Genomic DNA, 19,655 nt, shown 5'->3' on the forward strand with positions numbered 1-19,655 from the left:
TGAAGGATATGTGTATATATTATGTATGTATATGTATAATTCTCTTTATAGAAAGTGACTGCTTTTTATCAGTAACACTGGAATTCCAGTCTATTTGATATATTTATATTAACTAGTAGTCTGTTGAAATTGAAGGGAGATAATCAAATTGAGAAGACCATGTTGCCTTAATCCTTTTGTCATGGGTAATATTACTTAAAGGGGAGGCCTTGGAGTAATAGGAAAAAATAAATATATTACTTGCTCTCCCCTTCCCCACTTTGGAGCAATAGGATCTGCCCTGTCCAGTAGTCAGGCAAGCCCTTTTATATGTGGTCTGTGTATACCATTAAAAGTGAATATGCTGCCCTTTTATTTTTCAGTTTTGTGTGAATGCATAGAGAAAAGAAGCATTTTGTTTTTTACACAAAGACTGTATCAGTAACAAGTAGTTTGACAGATTTGAGACAATTTTTTTGTATAATTGTGAACTAAAGATTTTATATGACATCAAATATCATGCTAATAATGAATTTTTAAGGAGCTCTATTGAGGTATTATCAATAAATTACACATATTGAAAGTGTACAGTTCGATGAGTTTTGATGCACATTTACACTGCTTGAAACCGTCATCACAGTGAAGATAATGAACATATTCATCACTTCTAAGAGTTCCTTCACGTTCCTTTTAATCCCTGTTTCCTTTCCTCCTCCCCTGTACCTCCCTTCTCCCCAGGAAACCACTCATCTGCTTTCTGTCACTATACGTTAGTTTGCATTTTTGAGAAGTTTATATAAATGGACTCATACAGTGTGAACTCTTTCTTTGTCTGGCTTCTTTCCCTCAGCTTAATTTTTTGAGATTCTTGCATGTTGTAGCATTTACCGGTACTCGGTTCCTCTTTATTGCTGAATAGTATTATGGGTATGGCACACTATTATCTATCCCTTTACCGCTTGTTAGATGTTTGGGTTGTTTCCAGTTTTTAGTTATTACAAAAAAAAGCTGTTAATGATATTTGTGTACAAGTATGGACATAGGCTTTCATTTTTCTTAGGTAAATACCTGGAAGTAGAAGGGCTAAGTCATACGGTGGGTGTATATTTATGTTTTTAAGAAACTGCCAAACTGTTGTCCAGGTGGTTGTACTATGTTACGGTTCTACCACCAATGTACAAGAGTTACAGTTGCTCCACATCTTCACCAGCACTTGGCACGGGCAAGTCTTTTTAATTTAAAATATCCTAATGAGTGTGTAATGGTATCTGATTGATATTTTAATTTGCTTTTCCTTATTGATTAATGATGTTGAGCATCTTTGCATGTGTTTGTTTGCCATCTGTATATCTTCCATGGTGAAGGGCTGTTCATATCTTTTGCCCCGTTTTTACTGAGCTTTTTTCTCATCATTGAGTGTTAAGAGTTCTTTATACATTCTATTATAGATACACATTATTTATCAAATATGTGATTGGCAGGTATTTTCTCCCAGCCTGTGGCTTGGACAGGTGAATTCTTTATCCTCCATTTGTGTCAAGGTAGCTCCAGATCCCCGTGTTTGAGTATTAAGATGCATTCTGGGTTGGGTCCTAGCTCAGCCAGGCAAATTGCTGCTAGCTAATAATGGATTTTTAAAAATAAGTTTTGGCATTTTTCTCATTTATGAATACCAAATTTGCTCATGGTAGACAATTTAAAAATTACTGAAAATTATAAAGAAGGAAATGAGACTGGAGTCTGCTGAGGAACTCCAGGCAAAAGAAGTCCAGCTGTCAAGGCCATGTAACATCAGAAACAAGTGTTACATATACTAGGATTGGGACAGCAGCACTATTATGGGCCTCCTCCACTTTGGGGATGGTGCTCTTAAATTACTCTTAGTTTTGCCAAGAATTGCCTCAGAAGCATGGTGGGCTGAGGTTGCAATTTGCTCTCCCTAAATATAAGTGCAGGGCTGCATCTGCAGTGCTGGATTGGTATCTGGCCTGAGCACTTAATAAATGTTTATAAAATATAAATATAAAGTAAGTGAAGGTCTTCAAACATGTTGTGGAATTAGTAAATGTCTTCAGAACATAGAACTGAACAAGGCTCAGAAAAATAGAGATTGACAAAGACAGAAATAATCAAATGTATTTAACTAATATTAAATATTAGCGAAAGTCCAACACAAATGTCTTAAGTGTTAAGGGCTCCTTATCTCTGATGATTTATTGATAAAAAACATTCAATTTTGCTGTTGACAGGACTTGGTTTAAAATTAAGCTCTATTTTTCCTAGCCACAGAAAATTGGACCAATATTTAACCTACTTTTGCTTCAATTCTTTCACTTACAGAATGTGAATAGTTGTGTACAACTGGTAGGGTTATTGTAAGGATTATAGTAGATGGCATATACAGTAGTCCCCACTTGTCTGTGGTTTTGATTTCTGTGGTTTCAGTTACCCATGAGCTCCAGAAATAGGTCAGTACAATACAATAAGATATTTTGAGAGAGAGGGAAGGAGGTACCACATTCACATAACTTTTATTACTGTATATTGTTATAATTGTAATCAATTATATTTATTTTATTATTAGTTATTGTTAATTTCTTGCTGTGCCTAATTTATAAATTAAACTTTATCATAGCCATCCATGTTTGTGCAGTAAGTCCTCACTCAATGTCAGGGATAGGTTCTTGGAATCTGCAACTTAAGCAAAATGACATATAATGAAACCAGTTTTACCATAGGCTAATTGGTAGAAACAAGAGTTAAGTTCCTATAGCATATTTCTGGTCACAAAAACGTCACCAAATTTCTAAATAAAGACCAAAACACTTCTAATAATAAGCATCGAAATAAATGTGAGCTCTACATACATTCAAGAAAGATTAATAAAAACAAGTAAGATCATTATTTTCCCAGTTATTCCAGTTCAGGGTGGCAGGTGGCTGGAGCCTCTTCAGGCACCTCAAGGTGCAAGGTGGGAGTCCACCTTGGCCAGGACGCCATCCCATCTCAGGGTTCTCTCACACACATACCAGCATTAATTCATACTTGGACCATGTAGACACTTCAGTTCACATGATGTGCGCATGTTTGGGATGTGGGAGGAAACTGGAGTACCTGGAGTAAACCCAAATAGACATGGGGAGAACATGCAAATTCCACACAGACAGTGGCTTCAACCAGAAATCAATTTTTTCCCCTATCAATGCTATAACGAAAAGATGTTGAATGAAACAGTATTATTCATGGACTGGTGTATAGGAAAACACATAGTGTATATAGGGCTTAGTACTATCCTTGGTTTCAGGTATCCATTGGGGGTTTTGGAACATACGCCCATGGATAATGGGGGACTACTATATAAAGCATTTTGTCAAGGTTCCTGACACATTGTAGGAACTCAGCAAATGTTAGTGGCATTTGTAGTTACTGCCCTTCTTTCGAATCTCAGGCAGGGTTACTAAACCTGGCTGCTCCCCTCATAGAGGGGAGATCTTAGAATGTTATTTGCCAGCCTCTCTCCCTGAGGGTAAATTTTTACATCTATATGTATTTTTGAGTGATGTGAAAAGAATATCATGGGATAAAGATAATCTGATTGCAGATTTTACTGTCTTAGCACATATTCTTTTCATGCATGGAGAAATTACTCTAAAGATACATTGTTAGACTAACTTTAGGTACCTAGTGGAATGAATCAATGTCAGCAGCAGTATTAGTCATACAAGGGAATCCCAAGACTTGTATTGTAAAGTTGGAACCATGTTCCCACAGAAGAACATCTTGAGGTGGACTGTAGTTGAGGGAAGACTTAGGGCGGTGGTCAGGTTGGTGGAGTGATAGGTATGAGGGTCATTGGTACCTTTGTGACAATTTCAGAGCTGTATCCTATGGATACTGTAGTAAACTAATCTTCGCTGCCATTCTCAGTTCTTTTCTACAGTGTCTGCTTCCCTTGCCTTATTCCTGACCTGTTTCTTTCATACCTAGAAGTTTCTTGACCCCTGGAACCTGAAGTATCCCTCCTTCTCTAACATATTTGGGACATTACCGTATTCTGATGTTCTGAAGTGACAGACTGTAATGTTATGTTTTGCTGGTGAGGCCTCCTATCTAACAAACTACTGCAGTGAGCATATTGTTTACATTTGATGGTTTAGGTCATGAAAAACTTAAATGCTTCACTTAATTACTTAAATTATAAATTTTATACAAAATACTTGGATTGAAAAGAGATTCTTTCCTTGCACTGCACCTGAGTTTGGTCTGGTTTTTGTAACAACATATTTAAACTTGGGGGGGTTTGAGAATGACTTATCAGGACTATTTTTGTGATTTCTATGTTTGTTCCATTTCTGCTTTGTGGCCAGACATCAAAAGATATTGGAAAAGATATTGGATATTTGAGCCCTTCTATTAAAAGGGTGTTATCTATATATGAGAAGAGCTGCTTTTTAAAGGGCCTCTCCTTCTCTGTGTCCACAAAACTTTTTGTAGCACTCTAATGGCATGTGACACAGTGAATAAAGCAAATCACATGGCCACACCTAACTCCAAGGAGGTTAGAGAAAACTGTCCTGTTATGTCACCGTAAAGCAGAGCCAGAGAACAGCCCTAACGGCTTCCTGGTTCTCATTTGTGTTCGCTGTATATCAGTCCTCTCTCCCTGCTATAGGCAAAGCTCTTTCTTTGAGGATTTCAGAGTCTCTTCCTTTTCCTTTACTAGAATATTTTCTTTTTCACATGGCTTGTGTTTTTCTTCTCTATTTTTATTCCTTTTAAAAGTGAAATTTGCCAGTTATGTTTTCTGTCAACAAATATGTTCCTTTTACCATCCACTTATGGTGGAGTTAATACCCGTCTTGGATCTACATCTCAGGTCAGGGCAGTCTGCGTAAATCCGCTATAATTCTCAGTTTTTAGAAGGCTTTCACTTAGATTAATTCCTTACCTACCGTTCCTGCTTAATTTTTGTTGTGGGTAAAATGTATGAAAACTAAAACTTGGAGCACTTGCTGCCATCAAGATTCTTCTTTATTTGCTTTCTCATATATTTTTTGGCTTATAAGGGACTGTCCTCAGAATGTCATGTGTTCTTGCAAGTGCCCTTCAACTTTCTTCTCAGACATTTTCTAGAAATTGTTGCCCTGCTTGAATGTACAAAGATGGGAGTAGTAGTAGTGTGTTTGTATGTGGCGGTGGGGCAGTGCACAATAATCTCACCGATATAAAAGATCTGCACTGATGGGAATTTAAGTTGGCTGCAATTTTACCATGAGTACAGTCCTTGAGTGTCTGAATCAGGTAACCAACAGTAGAGGATGTTCGACGTGCTTTCCATTCTTTTTTCAGGTAGCCTTAGTTTTATGACACGTAAGGTAGTTATGGCATCTTTTCCCCAAAGCAGTGCCTTTTTTATGGTTAGTGAGATCCTTCCAGATTCTGTTTTAAGTGTTGATTTTAGCTTTACGTGCAGTGATTTCTTGGGTTTTTTCCTGAATCTTCAGAAACTGAGAGAAGTTACGTTGTTGACTTCTAGGAATATAGGATTTTAAAATGAAACTCCATGCACCTTAATTTCTAGCTTTGTCATCTGACACCTGGAGAAGGCTCGTGGTTTTAAGTCTTGCAAAAGAATTCCTAAGAATAATTACTGTGATAGCTTGATGTTTGCCTTTTTACTAAAAAGGGTAAGAGCTTTCTGGTTTCATCTGAATTTGATATTATGTAGCATTTCTATTTCAGATATCAGCAGCAGCAGAAACAATGTTTCACTTCTTCAGAAAGCCTCCAGAATCTAAAAAGCCCTCAGTACCAGAGACAGAAGCAGATGGATTCGTCCTTATAGGTGAGTCTTTTTAAGAAACAAAATCATCATTAGATGAATCATTTTTTCTTTAAAGATTACTTGATAATTATATGAATGATTTTTAAATTATTTCTTATAATTTCAGATTAATTTATCTGTATAATTTTTTTTTGAAAAAAGGGGAAATCTATAAAGTTAAAGGTCATCAGTTACTTGGAATATTGTCATCAAGTCAGATTTTTCTTATATATTGGTTTGGCTGTGTACTCCAAATTAAATTTGTGAAATCACTCCCTTTTTTCCATCTGATAAACTAGTGAACCTTTTTAACTATGGAAAACCCAAATCTTGAAGAATCCTTGGTGAATTCAAGTTCTGTCTTATAAATAGTACCAACCTTATTTCTTAAATTAGCACCTGAAATTAAATTAAGCATCCAATAAATATTTGCTGAATGAAGTAGACTTTAATTTCTTTATTTTTTTATGGATATGTAGGGTACAAATGAAGTAGACTTTTAAATCCAAATATAATATGTTAAATAGTGTTTCCTAAATGTTGTTAAGACTATTTTCTATTATGAAATTAATACCTGCTAATTTTAAAGATTGTAGTGGCTTTCAAAAATATTTCTTTCAGTCAAATACAGTGCTCTTCCCAAGGGGAATTCTAAAAAATAAAATTTCCTCTATGTCATATCACATCTTTTCCCTGAGGAAGAGATTTGAAGTCTGTTTATGTTCTTCCCAGACATTCTCTCTCCAGTGTGGTACAGACTAGCCAAAACCTAGTGTCCCCTTGTGTACGCATCTTTTTTCACTCTGGACCTCCTCCCACCAAATTGCAGTTCCTTGTCTGAGAAGGTTGCATTAACTCATACAGTGTTTGTTCCCTGGGATATTTCTCAGGGTTTCCTTTTCCAGATACTGGTTTCCTGCCTGTTACTTCCTTTATCTTTTTTCTTTTTTCCTTGGAGACAGGGTCTTGCTTTGTTGTCTGGGCATGACATGATCATAGCTCACTACAACCTCACACTCCTGGGTTCAAGTGATCCTTCTGCCTCAGCCTCCTGAGTAGCTGGGACTACAGGTGCACACCACCGTGCCTGGCTAAGTTTTCTATTTTTTGTAGAGATGGCTCTTGCTGTGTTGCTCAGGCTGTTCTCAAGCCCCTGACCTCAAGCAATCCTCCCGCCTCAGCTTCCAAAACTGCTAGGATTACAGGTGTGAGCCACTGCCACCCGGTCACTTCCTTTATCTTGACCAGGTCAGACTGGGGTCCGCCAACTTCGGTAAATGCTCTGTATGCATTGAGAAGTGAGAGGCAATCCTGAATTTCAGCTTATGCCCTCTCTTGTGCTTCCTCCCCTCTCAGAGCCAGGGCTCACCTCTCAGCCATGCCTCCGACCTCCTCGCATTTAGAAGAGGTACGGTTGGGTAGGTCTCTGCCTCATTAGCCCTTCTCTTTAGGATCTGGTCTCTTTACCTCTCTGGCTCTCTTCCATTTCTTGACTCTCATATCTGGGAGACCAGAATAGAATTTTTCTCATGGATAAACTTTACCATAGAATTTTCCGTCCTTTCGACAGCCCAGTTCTGGCAGGCCTGTGTGTTTTTCTGAATCTGTCTCATAGGGCTTGAGAAAGGGGTAGGAGCTTGGAGTTGGTCAGAATTGTTTTCTTTCAAACCAGATCCCTTATATCCGAGGCAAAATAGTGGGGCTTAAATCTTCCATCAGGGCCGATGGTTTTACTTGTTTTTTGTTTTTATAGAAACAGGGTCTCTCACTCTGTGGCCCAGGCTGGAACTCTTGGGCTCAAGGGATCCTCTGGCCTTGGCCTCCCAAAGTGCTAGGATTATAGGCGTGAGCCACTGCGTCCAGCTGATTTTTTTATTTTTTGTAGAGATGGGGTCTTGCTATATTGCCCATGCTGGTCTTGAATTCCTGGCCTCAACAATCTTCCTACCTCAGCCTGGTATTATAGGCTTAAGCCACTGTACCTAGTCTCCTGATGGTTTTTCTGGGTATCCTTTGACTGAGATAAGGTGGGGTGCTGTGGACATAACTGCTTTTCTGACCCTTCCCTCTTACTCTGTCAGGGCTTTGAACTTTGGCTTCTAAGTCATAACTGGCTCTGTCAACCCCAATTTTAGTTCCTTGAAAGCTGCCATTGTTGCTTTCCTCTCACCTCCTGAATTAGCCTCACTAACAGAAAAACTTCAGGGGTGCCTTTGACCTCATTTGAATTTTCTGCTTCTTCAGGAATTTCACAATAAATTCTTCTCTCAGAATTTGTTGGAAGAATTTTTTCCAGCAAAGCCTGGTTTTCCAAACTGTTCTGTACTCTTCATTTTAAAACACCTCTGTAGTTTTAACACATGTGCAGAGAACTTTGTTCTTTTCTGTTGTTTCATGATTTGAAATTGGTATTATTCTTTTTGTTACCAAATAGCCATTTAAAGTATGTGAGTTGGGTGCACTGGCATCTTTGAGAACACGTAGAATTTCTAATGCTGGCCCTCAAAACCTTTTTATGCATCTTATTTATCTCTACCTTTGTGGCCTGCCACTTTGGAGCATTTCAGAGACAAATTTTAACCACAACCAAAATGGCCCCTGATGCTGCTCTTTCTAAGATCGCCTCCATTTTTTGGTAGCATATATAGCCTTAGCTAGATGTTCCATTGCCTGTCTTATAGCTATCCCAGTAGGGGCCCAGTTTCCAGGGCATTCTGCCTCAGCAGGTGAAGCTTATCTGCTGTAGGGTGCCTTTCCCTTTCCAGGAAAGACTGTAGATTAAGAAGTAGTCTTTAATTGAGCCTCAAAAGACACACAAATGTCCAAATTTGCTGTTTCATGAGAGAATTTCCAGGACTTAATTACTCTAATAGGCTGTCAGTACCAGCTGTTCCATCTGATATATCTAAGCTCTAATGGTACATTTTCCCGAAGACATGCTGTATTTTGAGGGAGTTTTCCCAAGACCATCTTGGACTGGGCAGGATTGGTGATGTACCCAGTACCGTATGTCTAGCAGTTGGACAGTTATGGTAGGAATCACTACGGTTGTAGTTTCAGGATAGCAATTTAATTTGTGATACAGCTGGTACTATACCTTGTTCAAATGATCCAAACAAGACAGGTCCCCCAGATGTTGGCTGAGGCCTCCTTGTCCTTTAGCTCCCCTGTCTGCTGTTGCTTGTCTCTGTTTAGCCTCATTTCCCCCCAGGTGCAAAGCTCTACCTCTTTACCATTTTCTATGAAAAATCCTTGTGCACCTAGTGTTCTGTGAGCATAGTTACCCCCCTGAAGTTTTGGTGGTATTAGCGTTACCTCTTGATTCCCACTTCTGTCTTCTTTCTCTTTTCATCAGTCATACCATCTCCCTCCTTCCTCGGGAGCATCTCAGCGGCTCTACAGTGAAGTGGTTAAGAGTGCTGACTCTGGAGCCAGAACCCTTGGCTTGGCCTCCTGGCTCTACAACTTACTCTACCTTGGGCAAGTTACTTAACCTCCCCAATGTCACTTAGCATATCTGGAACGTGAGCATGATATCTGTAACTGCCCTATGGTGTTTATGAGGGGATTAAATGAGTTAATATGTTTAAAATGCTTAGAGCAACCCTGTGAGGTGGTGCTATTACATCTCTATATATAGGCGGGACTTAACTTTTCCAAGTTACTCCAGCTAGCATGTAGTAGAACTGGAATTAGCCCAGGCAGCCTGACTTCAGAGCCTATCCTCTTAACCACTAAATTATCCATCTTGTTTTTTAAATGTGATATCATAAGTTTTAATTCTAAGACATTATTGACATTTTAAGTTCTTTTTTTCTTAAAAAAAATGAATCATGTTTCCTAGTATATAAAAGAGAAAATGCTGGGTGATTTGTTTTGCTTTTGTTTTGTTTAATGAAAGAAGGTTGGATGTTGTATTACTATTTATAAAGTTTGGCTTTTATTTTGGCTACCCCAAACATTTTACTATCTCACATATTAAATAATTTTAAAATATTTTAGAAAATTGTAATCTCCTTGGTGAAGTTAAGATTGGAAGATGGTATACATCAGTTAGTAAAAAACCTTTCAGTAGTTAAGGACTTAACTGAATTGACAGATAAAGGTCCTGACAGATAATTAGGAAGATAGTTAATTGTCTTTAAAAATAGTATGTTAAACCCTTTGTTAAAAAATTAATTTGTTCTGCCAAGTTACTCTTATCATGTGGTTCTATGCTGACATATATAATGTCAGCTTTAGTCTCAGAGCATTCTGTGTAAGAATATTTTGGAAAATGTCAAGTAGGTCAAATGGTAAATAGGAAATTCTTTTAATGCTTTTATTAACATGGACCCATCCTTGCATACATGTATTTTGGTTAACATATGCCCACATAGCTTTTTATTTTGGGCCTCATGTGCAATAATAGGTACCTTATAAGAAAATAAGTATATTTCATTGGTTTTTGTGTTTATTGACTTCTAAATGTTACAACTAATTAAAGACTTGGAAACATGATTGTATTTTTAGCAACAATTTCTTATCAACACGGACTCTACAGAATTTGTTGGATTATCTCATGTGGCCTTTCTAACCTGTTTTTGAAAAGATCAGAGTAAATAATGTTGCTAAAACTATAAATTATCTATTTTTTCCACTTTAGAATATCTTTTCTACTAAGCAAGTGTACCTGCTTAACAGAAAAGGTTTTAGGTCACAATTTTTAGATGACATCGTAGAGTTGATGAAGTCAACACATCATAACTTGAAATTCAAGTGCAGGCAGAGCCTAGGCACTTTCGTTGATAATATGAATATCTGGGCTGTTTTGTATACAATTAGCTCACATTTGTAAAGAAAGCCTTTCTCCCTATTAAGATTTCCAAAGCTTTGAGCCTTTGTAAAATGTCGAGCGTGCTGAATAAGAATAAGGGGAGAAAAAACCTAGTAGAAAAACATCCTTTCCCTTGTAACCAGTTCCTATTCACATAAGAAGGTAATAACTATTCGTTCATTCAGTAATGAAATTGAAGTAATCCTCCAGGGTACTCATTTTATACAAAAACAAATTGCAGTTTTCATTTGCATCACTGGGTGGCGATTTTTCATAGTCTTATACTACTGTTTAAAAACCTAGCAAGCATGGCAGTATTTGTAATTACCAGCGTTTTCTTCTGTTATGACATGTTTAATTGTACTTTTAAGACATTATCTTTAAGTTGATTACAAATTTACTAGTGTAGTGTGCAACCTCATAGTTATTTTAAATTAGGAAGAAGGGTATTGCCTAGCTGTTGGCATATAATTCCATCCAAAACTAAGACAAAGGCGTGAATTAGTTTATTATGTTATAGTAAGAAGAAGGAAAAATAACAAAAAAAAAAGGACATGAAAAGGAATAATTTAGATTATTATTGTTGGGTTCATTAACATTGTTGACCAAACATTGACTATAACTTTGGAGCAGACAGAATATAATTGGACAGGCACTATTATAGAAATTAAAGGAATTGGGTTATAGTACAACTGAAGTTCATCATGTTTTTCAGAATATGCAGGTGCCTCGTAAAGTAGGGCATAAGAACTTCTAGTTTCTATTAAGCTAATTATTTTGTAACACTTATCAAATTTAGAAACAGAATTTAATAATTCACAGCAGCTTGGATTTCATCTTTTAAGTATTGATATTAAAATATGTAATTTAGTCTCAACTTCTGTTTTCCAGTTTAAATGGTAAATCAGACTGTGAAAAGCAGTGGGTTGTTTTTAAGATCATCTTCTACTGAATTCCTCATTCTGGGAATCAAACCATGTATATATACTTCGGTTTAATGAGCTCATTTTTATATGAAACTTTTTAAGGTAATCTTTTCATCTCTGTGTTGTTTCCTTTATTTAAAAGTGGAAACTTACCTGTGTACAATAAAAATTTACATTCCAAGAAATGAGGGACAATAAGTCACTTCGATTCTGTGTAGGGCTGAAGGCTTTAATTAAAACAGCAATGACAAAAACTAAATAGGTTTTCAACATAGGCTTCCTATTTTTATTCCCTGTTCTTACAAAAAAAAGTGTAACAGATCTTTAAAAAGATAAATATTGTGTTTATGGGTTAAAAAGCAACTTATACTATTACTAGTTCCTTACCTATGTATCCTGATATCCAAACAAGTATACCAGGATTTTTGAACCAACTTCATTATGTAGATGCTTGTTTTCCCATTAAGAAATGTGGAGTTGTATGTCTAATGGATAGAATTAACAGAATTTTCACATTCATTGTTACTTGATTCGAGTTTACTAATTAATCTAGTGGCAATTCAGTTTCTTAGAGGTGAAAACGTTAGGTAAGGCTGTCCCCATTTGGGTTATATTACCCTCTCATATTTCCTTGAATGTGCAGAGAGGGAAGGCAGAGAGGAAGGGTGCCAACTATACTGAGAGGCATAACTGAGTCCTCTGTTTCATACAATTAATTGTAGGAAAGTCATTCATTCTTTCTGAGGCTCAGTGGACTCAAATGTCAATTAGGACTCTGTCTCCCTAACTCCTTGGTTCTGTCCATTAGGGGACACTTTGAAAAAATATTGGTGCTGGGGCCCATTCCTAGATTCTGATTAAATAGGCCTGGGATTTGGCCCAGATGTTGATTTTTTTTTTTTCCAGAGTTTCCCCAGATGATTTCTAGTGTGCATACAGGGCTGAGAAGTACTACAGTTTAGTAATTGTATACCATCAAATAATTTGTTAAGACACTTTAAAAAAGACCTCATAAAATATAAAATTATAGTTTCTCTTCCATTTCAATTTAGCCATAAACAAATAAACAAAAAGCAAATAAGACTACAAAATTTCTGGGTAAATATGCTTCCCCCAGTACATTAAATATGTAAAGAGCAGAAAGCTTTACAGTTCTAAGAAATGAAATCTGTTTCTACAAGTAATATTTAGTCATCCCTTGTTTTCCCTGGAGGATTGGTTCCAGGTCCCCCCAGCAGACATTTAAATCCATAGATGCTCAAGTCCCTTGTATAAAATGGTATAGTATTTGCAAATAACCTATGTACATGTACCCATATACTTTAAATCATCTATAGATTATTTATAATTATGTAATACAATGTAAATGCTATGTGAATAGTTGTCATACTGTATTGTTTAGTGAAAAATGACAAGAAAAAAAGTCTGTACATATTCAGTACAAATGCAATTTTTTTTCTCGAATATTTTTGACCTAACATTCATCGAATCCACCAATATAGAACTCATGGATACAGAGGGCCAGTTAACTGTACTTGAAACCTTAGGTATTTTTTAAAAATCAGTGGAGCAATTGGGAAACATTTTGTTAAATTGATTATATGAATGATTATATGAATGCCAAGTGGCCTATGACTCTTTTTGTCTTTAGCCATAGTACATGTAGGTTGAATTTAGGAGAAATTATTTGAGAGATTAACACCTGTAAACTTTTCAGAGCAACATCTGAGGTACGTTTTTATTGGACTAAAACCTTTAAACAATCATAGGTTGGTAGAGCTATTTGGAAGGAGTTGACTAATTTACTATGGTACTATTTCCTTGAGGGTGTTTATTAAATACAGTATCAGTAGGGAAAAACTTTTAAGTATGCATACCGTATTATGTAAATTGAGTTTCCTCTAGTATTTCCTTACAAGCTTTCCTAATGCTACAATTTCTATATCTGAGACTATTTAACTGAAGAATTGTGATGAATAGCCTTTATGTTTATTTAAAGTTTATTTTTATTTTATTGTGTTGAGGAAATAAATAATGAGGATGAGAATCTAAGTAAAATATACAGTAAGAGCATTGTACCTTATACTAGTAATTCAGACAGGTTTGGAAGACCTAAATGTCTTTCTGGTAATCTTAATACTATAATATTCTTTTATATTTAAGCAATTATCATATTAAGCCTCTGGTTTTTTTTTCTCATTGTATTCAATCAAAGCACATTATGAAGGGAAGAATTATTACTGGGATTACACATTAATCTTTAGTAATGTGAATGTCTAAAATTTAACTATCTTCTTCCTTCATTATGTCATGATAGAATTATGGTGTTACCTCGGAAGAACGTCATCTAATAAACTAAGCAAGAAGAAAAACATGGTAAATTAGTATAATATAGTCTTTTCTTATTTTAGCAATCGTTAAGTGAATATTCTTGAGCACCTTCTCTGTCCCAGGTGCCCTGCTGCTTGTTAAGGATGCTGCAAATTCCTGGGCCTGTGCCACATAGGTACAGAATTTTTGGAGTTATAGCCAAAGAATCAGCATTTTAAACAAGTAGTGCAGGTGATTTTTATGCATACTGTTGTTTGAGAATTGTTGTAATAATTATTTTATAAGGTATAGTGGAGGAACAAAACCTTTCTAGGTAGTGGGACAGATTGTATAAAGTTATATACCTTCAGAAGAATCTGGCACATATGCAGGGGCAGTAAAAAGTTCTTGGTTGACTATAGAGGGTGTATTAGGGCCACATATGGGAAACAAGTCTAGAAACATGATTTGTAATGGGCCTTGCGTGCTATTCTGAGATGTTAGAATTTTATTCCATTGACAGTAAGGAACTATCAGACCATTTCAAAGTTTTTGTTTTTTGGTTTTTTTTAAAATCAGAAATTTATGAACAATTTTTAAAAATGGAGATAATTTTTATAGTTTCATCAAGATTAAGAATTATTTTTTAATGAAAAAATTAATTGCAGCATCAGGTCCTGAATGCATCACTGAGAAAGTATGCAAAGGATACTCATACCAGCTTGACACAGTAAGCCAGAGAGATAACAAATTAATAAACCATGCAGCACCATGCTGCAAGTCATTCTTTCAAACAACTTAGGGTTTAACTTTTTCCATATCCTTTAGCTTTAAGGTGATTTGAGACAGAAAATACTAGTTGTTTCTCAATATCTGTTTCCCCCTTTATTTTGCCACATGGCCATTTTGTAGTTAGGTGTGACATTGTGATGACATTTCTGGCCAGTGGATTATAAAAAGAAGCACATTGTGTTGCAGATTCTAGGAAATCTTTTAAAAACACAATTGGTGTGTACATTGCCTCTTCCTCTCCCCTCCCGTACTTCCCTCATCCTGGAATGTGGACATGATGATTTTGTAGAGTCGTAGCCACCGTCTTGGACTCTGAGAACTAGAGTATATTGTGAGGATAACTAAGAGTGAATTGGGAAGAGCCTGGGTCCTTGAAGACTGTGGAGTTGCCGTAATAGCCCTGTAATGCTTTCCTTTGAACTTCCTTTGTGTGAAACATGAATAAACGTCTATTCTGTTTGAGCTACTATTTTATTTTGTCATTTTCAGGTGAACCAAACCCTAACTAATATAGGTACTGAGCTAGAAATCATAATATTTGGATTCTGTTTAAGTTCTGTCATTTCCTTGCTATGTGATTTTGAGCAAGCTACTTACCATTTCAGCCTCGTTTTTCTTTCATATGAAATGCTGATAGTATCATAGTTTCTTTTACATTGTTGGATGAGATGAAGTAAAAGGGAACTATGCACAGATATCTGCACTGACAAAAGTGAGTACAAAGAAATTTTAATTCACTTGGTAATTCTGATCAGTTCAGTGAAATGCTTGGGAGAATGATTCTAAGGTGGCATTTAGGCTTAGCTGGAAAGAATGTTGGGATCATTAATGATATATGTTGCAGGCAAAGGAATGGTGAGCACCCTACCAGGGCCACACATAGACCTTTGCTCATCTCAGACTGGAAGGCCACCTATGCTTGTACGATCAGTCCACCAGAAAATCTATTCACACTCATTAAAAGCTGAAGTGTTTAAAGTGTGCATTAACTAGTGGAACATTACTAAAGAGAATTGCTGCCAAACTCTGGTTATCAGCTACGTTTGAAAGGATTCATTTCTTATAACTGGTATTTTCATCAAAAATGGTGTATACTTTTATGACTACACACACACACACACACACACACACACACACCCATACACATACACATATCATATTTTTAATGGTAAGTATTAAGTATACTATACTAAAGCCTTACATTATAGTATTAGTGACTTAAAGGAGTCATTGTTCTGAAAATTTTAAGTATTCTCAGTCAAATAGCTCAGCTCTAAACTTATGGAATGACTTATTTTTATTTCTGGCATCCATCATTTCCTGATATACCAGCTGAAAATATGCTTGACAGCACCAAAGGAAAACTGTAACCCTTAAAATAGTTTGTTGATGGATTACTTGAAGGAGCTGATGACTGTGATAAGTAGCCATTGTTCCTCTTGCCCTCGCTATGTTAGGGGTTCTTAACCTGTGATAAGTTTGGAGGGCTGAGTGGAGTGGTCTGGAAACCTCCTGATATTATATGTAAGATTTTAGTTATGTATTTTTTTGAGGGAGAATGGTCTCTGCATTACATCAGATTTTTAAAGCTCTGTGACCCTAAAAAGATTAAGAACTCCTTTTCTCCATATTGTATTGGTTTACTAGCCACTTGGGCTGTAGTATCTTAGGGTATTTTTCTTTCAGTGTCAAAGGTGAGATAGTTATTAGCAGAGGTGGGGTGTATCTCATTGGCCACCTTTACTAGTTTGCCTTCAGAAAACAGAGTGACTTTTGAGCAGCTACATAAAAATTAAGGAATGAAAATAGGCAACTAATAATGGAGATGTACAGATCCAAAACTGTGATTAAAGAACTTTGTATTTGTTATATAAGAAAGGAAAACTTAATTATAGTTAGTAATGGTTATTTGCTCTTGGTTTGCTTTTCCACTGACTGTTCTAATCCAATGGGTTTTTCTGCTCCGAGGCCCTCAGCCCAGTATTTCCTTGTGCAGAGTGCCCAGCTCGTTTCATTTTGTCCATATCCTGCTCAGTGTAAAGATCCCAAATGAAATTCTGTCTCTAGGTCTCTTCGGTTTCTGGATAGCTCTCTCTTTGATCTCATAAAGGACATCTTCTTCTATCATTTGTTTGCTTCTTAGTCACATAGCATTTTGTAGCAGCTCCTCTGTTACTATATGAACTTTTATTTTTGTATGTCTTACCACTTATGTTGTAACCTCCTTAATGACATCTCGTCTGCTGTGTATTTTACGTAATTGTTAGCACAATGACTTTCAGAAAGTAGATCCTCCATCCATATATTAGTAATAGGTTTTGTAATGACTTCTAAATCATTTAATATTTGGTTAGAAAACTTGGTTATATCTTCTATTAAGGTATGTTTCCAGTAAAAATGTCTTTGTTTAACTTATATAACCTATCAGCTAGACTTAAATTAAACTTATTTTATTTTAGTTATTATATTAATGCAAACTGGTAAGCATTCAGAGTAAGCCTGCCTACTCAAAATTCATTCCTCCTTTTTCCACACTTCAAAGTATTCACCTTCCTCTGCATGACCTTGTGTTTTAGGAGGCCAGGCTTTTTCCCAGCCGCAGGAGGTCAGTGCTGATTTGTCTAAGAGCCAATGTTAGAGGTCTAATCCACCTTGCCAGTGATTGACTTAGGAATGGGCAACTGTCACAATTCTGACTAACTGGACATGAAAGAAGGTCAGCTGAGGGGCTCACAGGCACATACAGAAGAGACAGCCACCTTTCCCCTGGCAGTTGTTTTATCTGGGTAAAACGCCTGATGATATTTTATTTATCATTGCCATTTTTGATTAGGGGAGCTAGGCCGAGACAGAGGTAACATGTTGAAGATGGCAGAGTAAAATGAGGAAGCAACTTGGTCCATGATGATATTGTTGAATTGATGTATTAGCTAGCTCAGGAGTTATCTAACTCTGGACTTTTTAGGTGAGATAATAAATTCCTCCATTAAAGTTTAAGCCACTTTTAGTTAGGTTTATGTTACTTGCAGCTGAAAATGTCTGGACTGATGTTTGACAGATGTGCTCACCATCTCCCTGGATAATCTTTTCTTGGTAGAGTCCCTGTTGGTTTTTAATGTTCAAACTTCATGGAGTATATATATATATATATATATCGCAGTAAATACATGCATTCTTCATTCAATGTCTATGTAGGAAAAGTTTATATCTACGTCCCCCTAAACTCAAAACAATGTGTCAAAATAGTCTCAAATTCCATTTTAAATGAAATTAATAGATTGTAAGAGTCACATACAAACATTTTGAAAGGTATGCCCAGTGTCATTAAAAAGGTTGAACACCTTGGGTATTGCTCGTGCCAAGGGAGACCATGTTACTACAAAGCAACTGGTGATTAACAACCATATTAATTGTTTGGTGACCAGGAAACACGTTTAACATCCTAACATAATAGTTTGGTATTTATACATAGGCATTTTTATTGTATTTTAGTTATGTTTTAAGAAATTGGCTGGGGGTTTTAGATTGATTTGCCCCACATTGTAATATTTCCTGTCTAAAGAAATGGGAAATAGGCTCGCCATTGTATTTTCCCACATCTGATTTTCAAGAATGGATTACTGATATTAAGCAGAGATTCCTGTACTACTCTGGACCAGCTAAGTTATTAAGTCAGCAATTCTGCTAATAATAATTTAGTCTTAAACTAGCAACTCACCTGTATCCCTCACATATCTTTATGTGTTGCTTATTTAGAAATGTACCATTTCAAAAAATGCTGAAGGCAATAAATGAAATCATAATTCTTTCTTTAAGCATGGAACTTTGGGAGAACCGAAGTGTATATGGTTTCTTTTATCATCCCAGAAAGTCAATATTACGTGTTCTCACTCGTAAGTGGGTGCTAATAAAATGCAAACCCATGGATGTAGAGAGTAGAATGATAGACAGTGGAGACTCGGAAGGGTGAGGGGGTGAAGGGGGATGGGTGAGAAATGACTTAGGGTACATGTAGGTTATTCAGATAATGGATACCCTAAAAGTGTGACTTGACCACTGTGTAATCTATGCATGTAATAAAATTGCAGTCGTACCCCATGCATTTATACAAATAAATAAAAAAAGAAAAAAATCCCAAATTTCTAGTTCTAAAGTCACTTTTTAAAGTTTAAAATCAATTATTTAATATATACTATGTTTTTACTCGAATTGCACATTAATTATGCTCAGTGTGTCAAATTTTAAAGAAGAGTTCTAAAGACAATGGAAAATATTTTATTAATCTTATTTCTAAATGTTTACTTTTTATTATAAATTGAGCTGTAATTTTTAACATTTTGTTATTGAAAGATGGAGGTGATGTAGCATATAATTTTTAGAGCTAAAAAGAGATCTTAGGGGTAATCCTAAAGAGCCTCATATGTAAATATTTCTCTTTGATAGTTATATATTCAGAATACTTTAAGGTATGTAAATTCTTTTGTTTGCTAAGGAGAGAAAGGAAGGTAAATATAGTATAGAGCTACCTTATATAAAATGTCAAATTACGATATGAACCAATTATAGTAAAAGCATTCCCTGTGCAGTGAAATATAAATGCCTTTCTAGCCTGTAGGCATCTTTTTATTGCTAAAGTTGGGTTAAATTTATCGCCACAGAAATTCAATTATGATTTATACCTGTTATGAAAATATGGTAATGCATCCAAATATATTTTAATATTTTCAGTTCAGATATATTTAAATATTTCCCATACCCTAAAGGAGTGTAATTTCTTTCTGCTTCTTCAAGGTCTCCAAGGTTACAGGACCTTGAAGCATGTAGTGCTCAGCATGGTACAAACCTGTATTTCTCAAGTTGTGCTCCATGTGCACCTTCCTGGAACTGGGCAGAGGTGTATGCTGCCAACACTGAATAAAGATGGTCTTTTCACAGTTTGTGGGGGGAAAAAAAGCTGATGGAATTTCAGGTTTTTCATTGTGAAATTTTCCTTAAATTCTAGAGAGAG

General features: G+C 36.1%; 1 protein-coding gene across 1 annotated transcript in view; it reads left to right on the forward strand.

Annotated features, from left to right (window-relative positions):
• UMAD1 (UBAP1-MVB12-associated (UMA) domain containing 1) overlaps positions 1 to 19,655 on the forward strand; it is a 264,135-nt gene that overhangs the window by 19,412 nt on the left and 225,068 nt on the right. Inside the window, exon 2 of the mRNA XM_012647836.1 lies at positions 5,722 to 5,824. Coding sequence (XP_012503290.1) covers positions 5,743 to 5,824 — 82 coding nt within the window. The 5' untranslated portion in view covers positions 5,722 to 5,742. The remainder of the gene's footprint in view (positions 1 to 5,721; positions 5,825 to 19,655) is intronic.

This window comes from Propithecus coquereli, unplaced genomic scaffold, assembly GCF_000956105.1.
Source record: "Propithecus coquereli isolate 6110/MARCELLA unplaced genomic scaffold, Pcoq_1.0 Scaffold108, whole genome shotgun sequence".
NCBI lineage: Eukaryota > Metazoa > Chordata > Mammalia > Primates > Indriidae > Propithecus > Propithecus coquereli.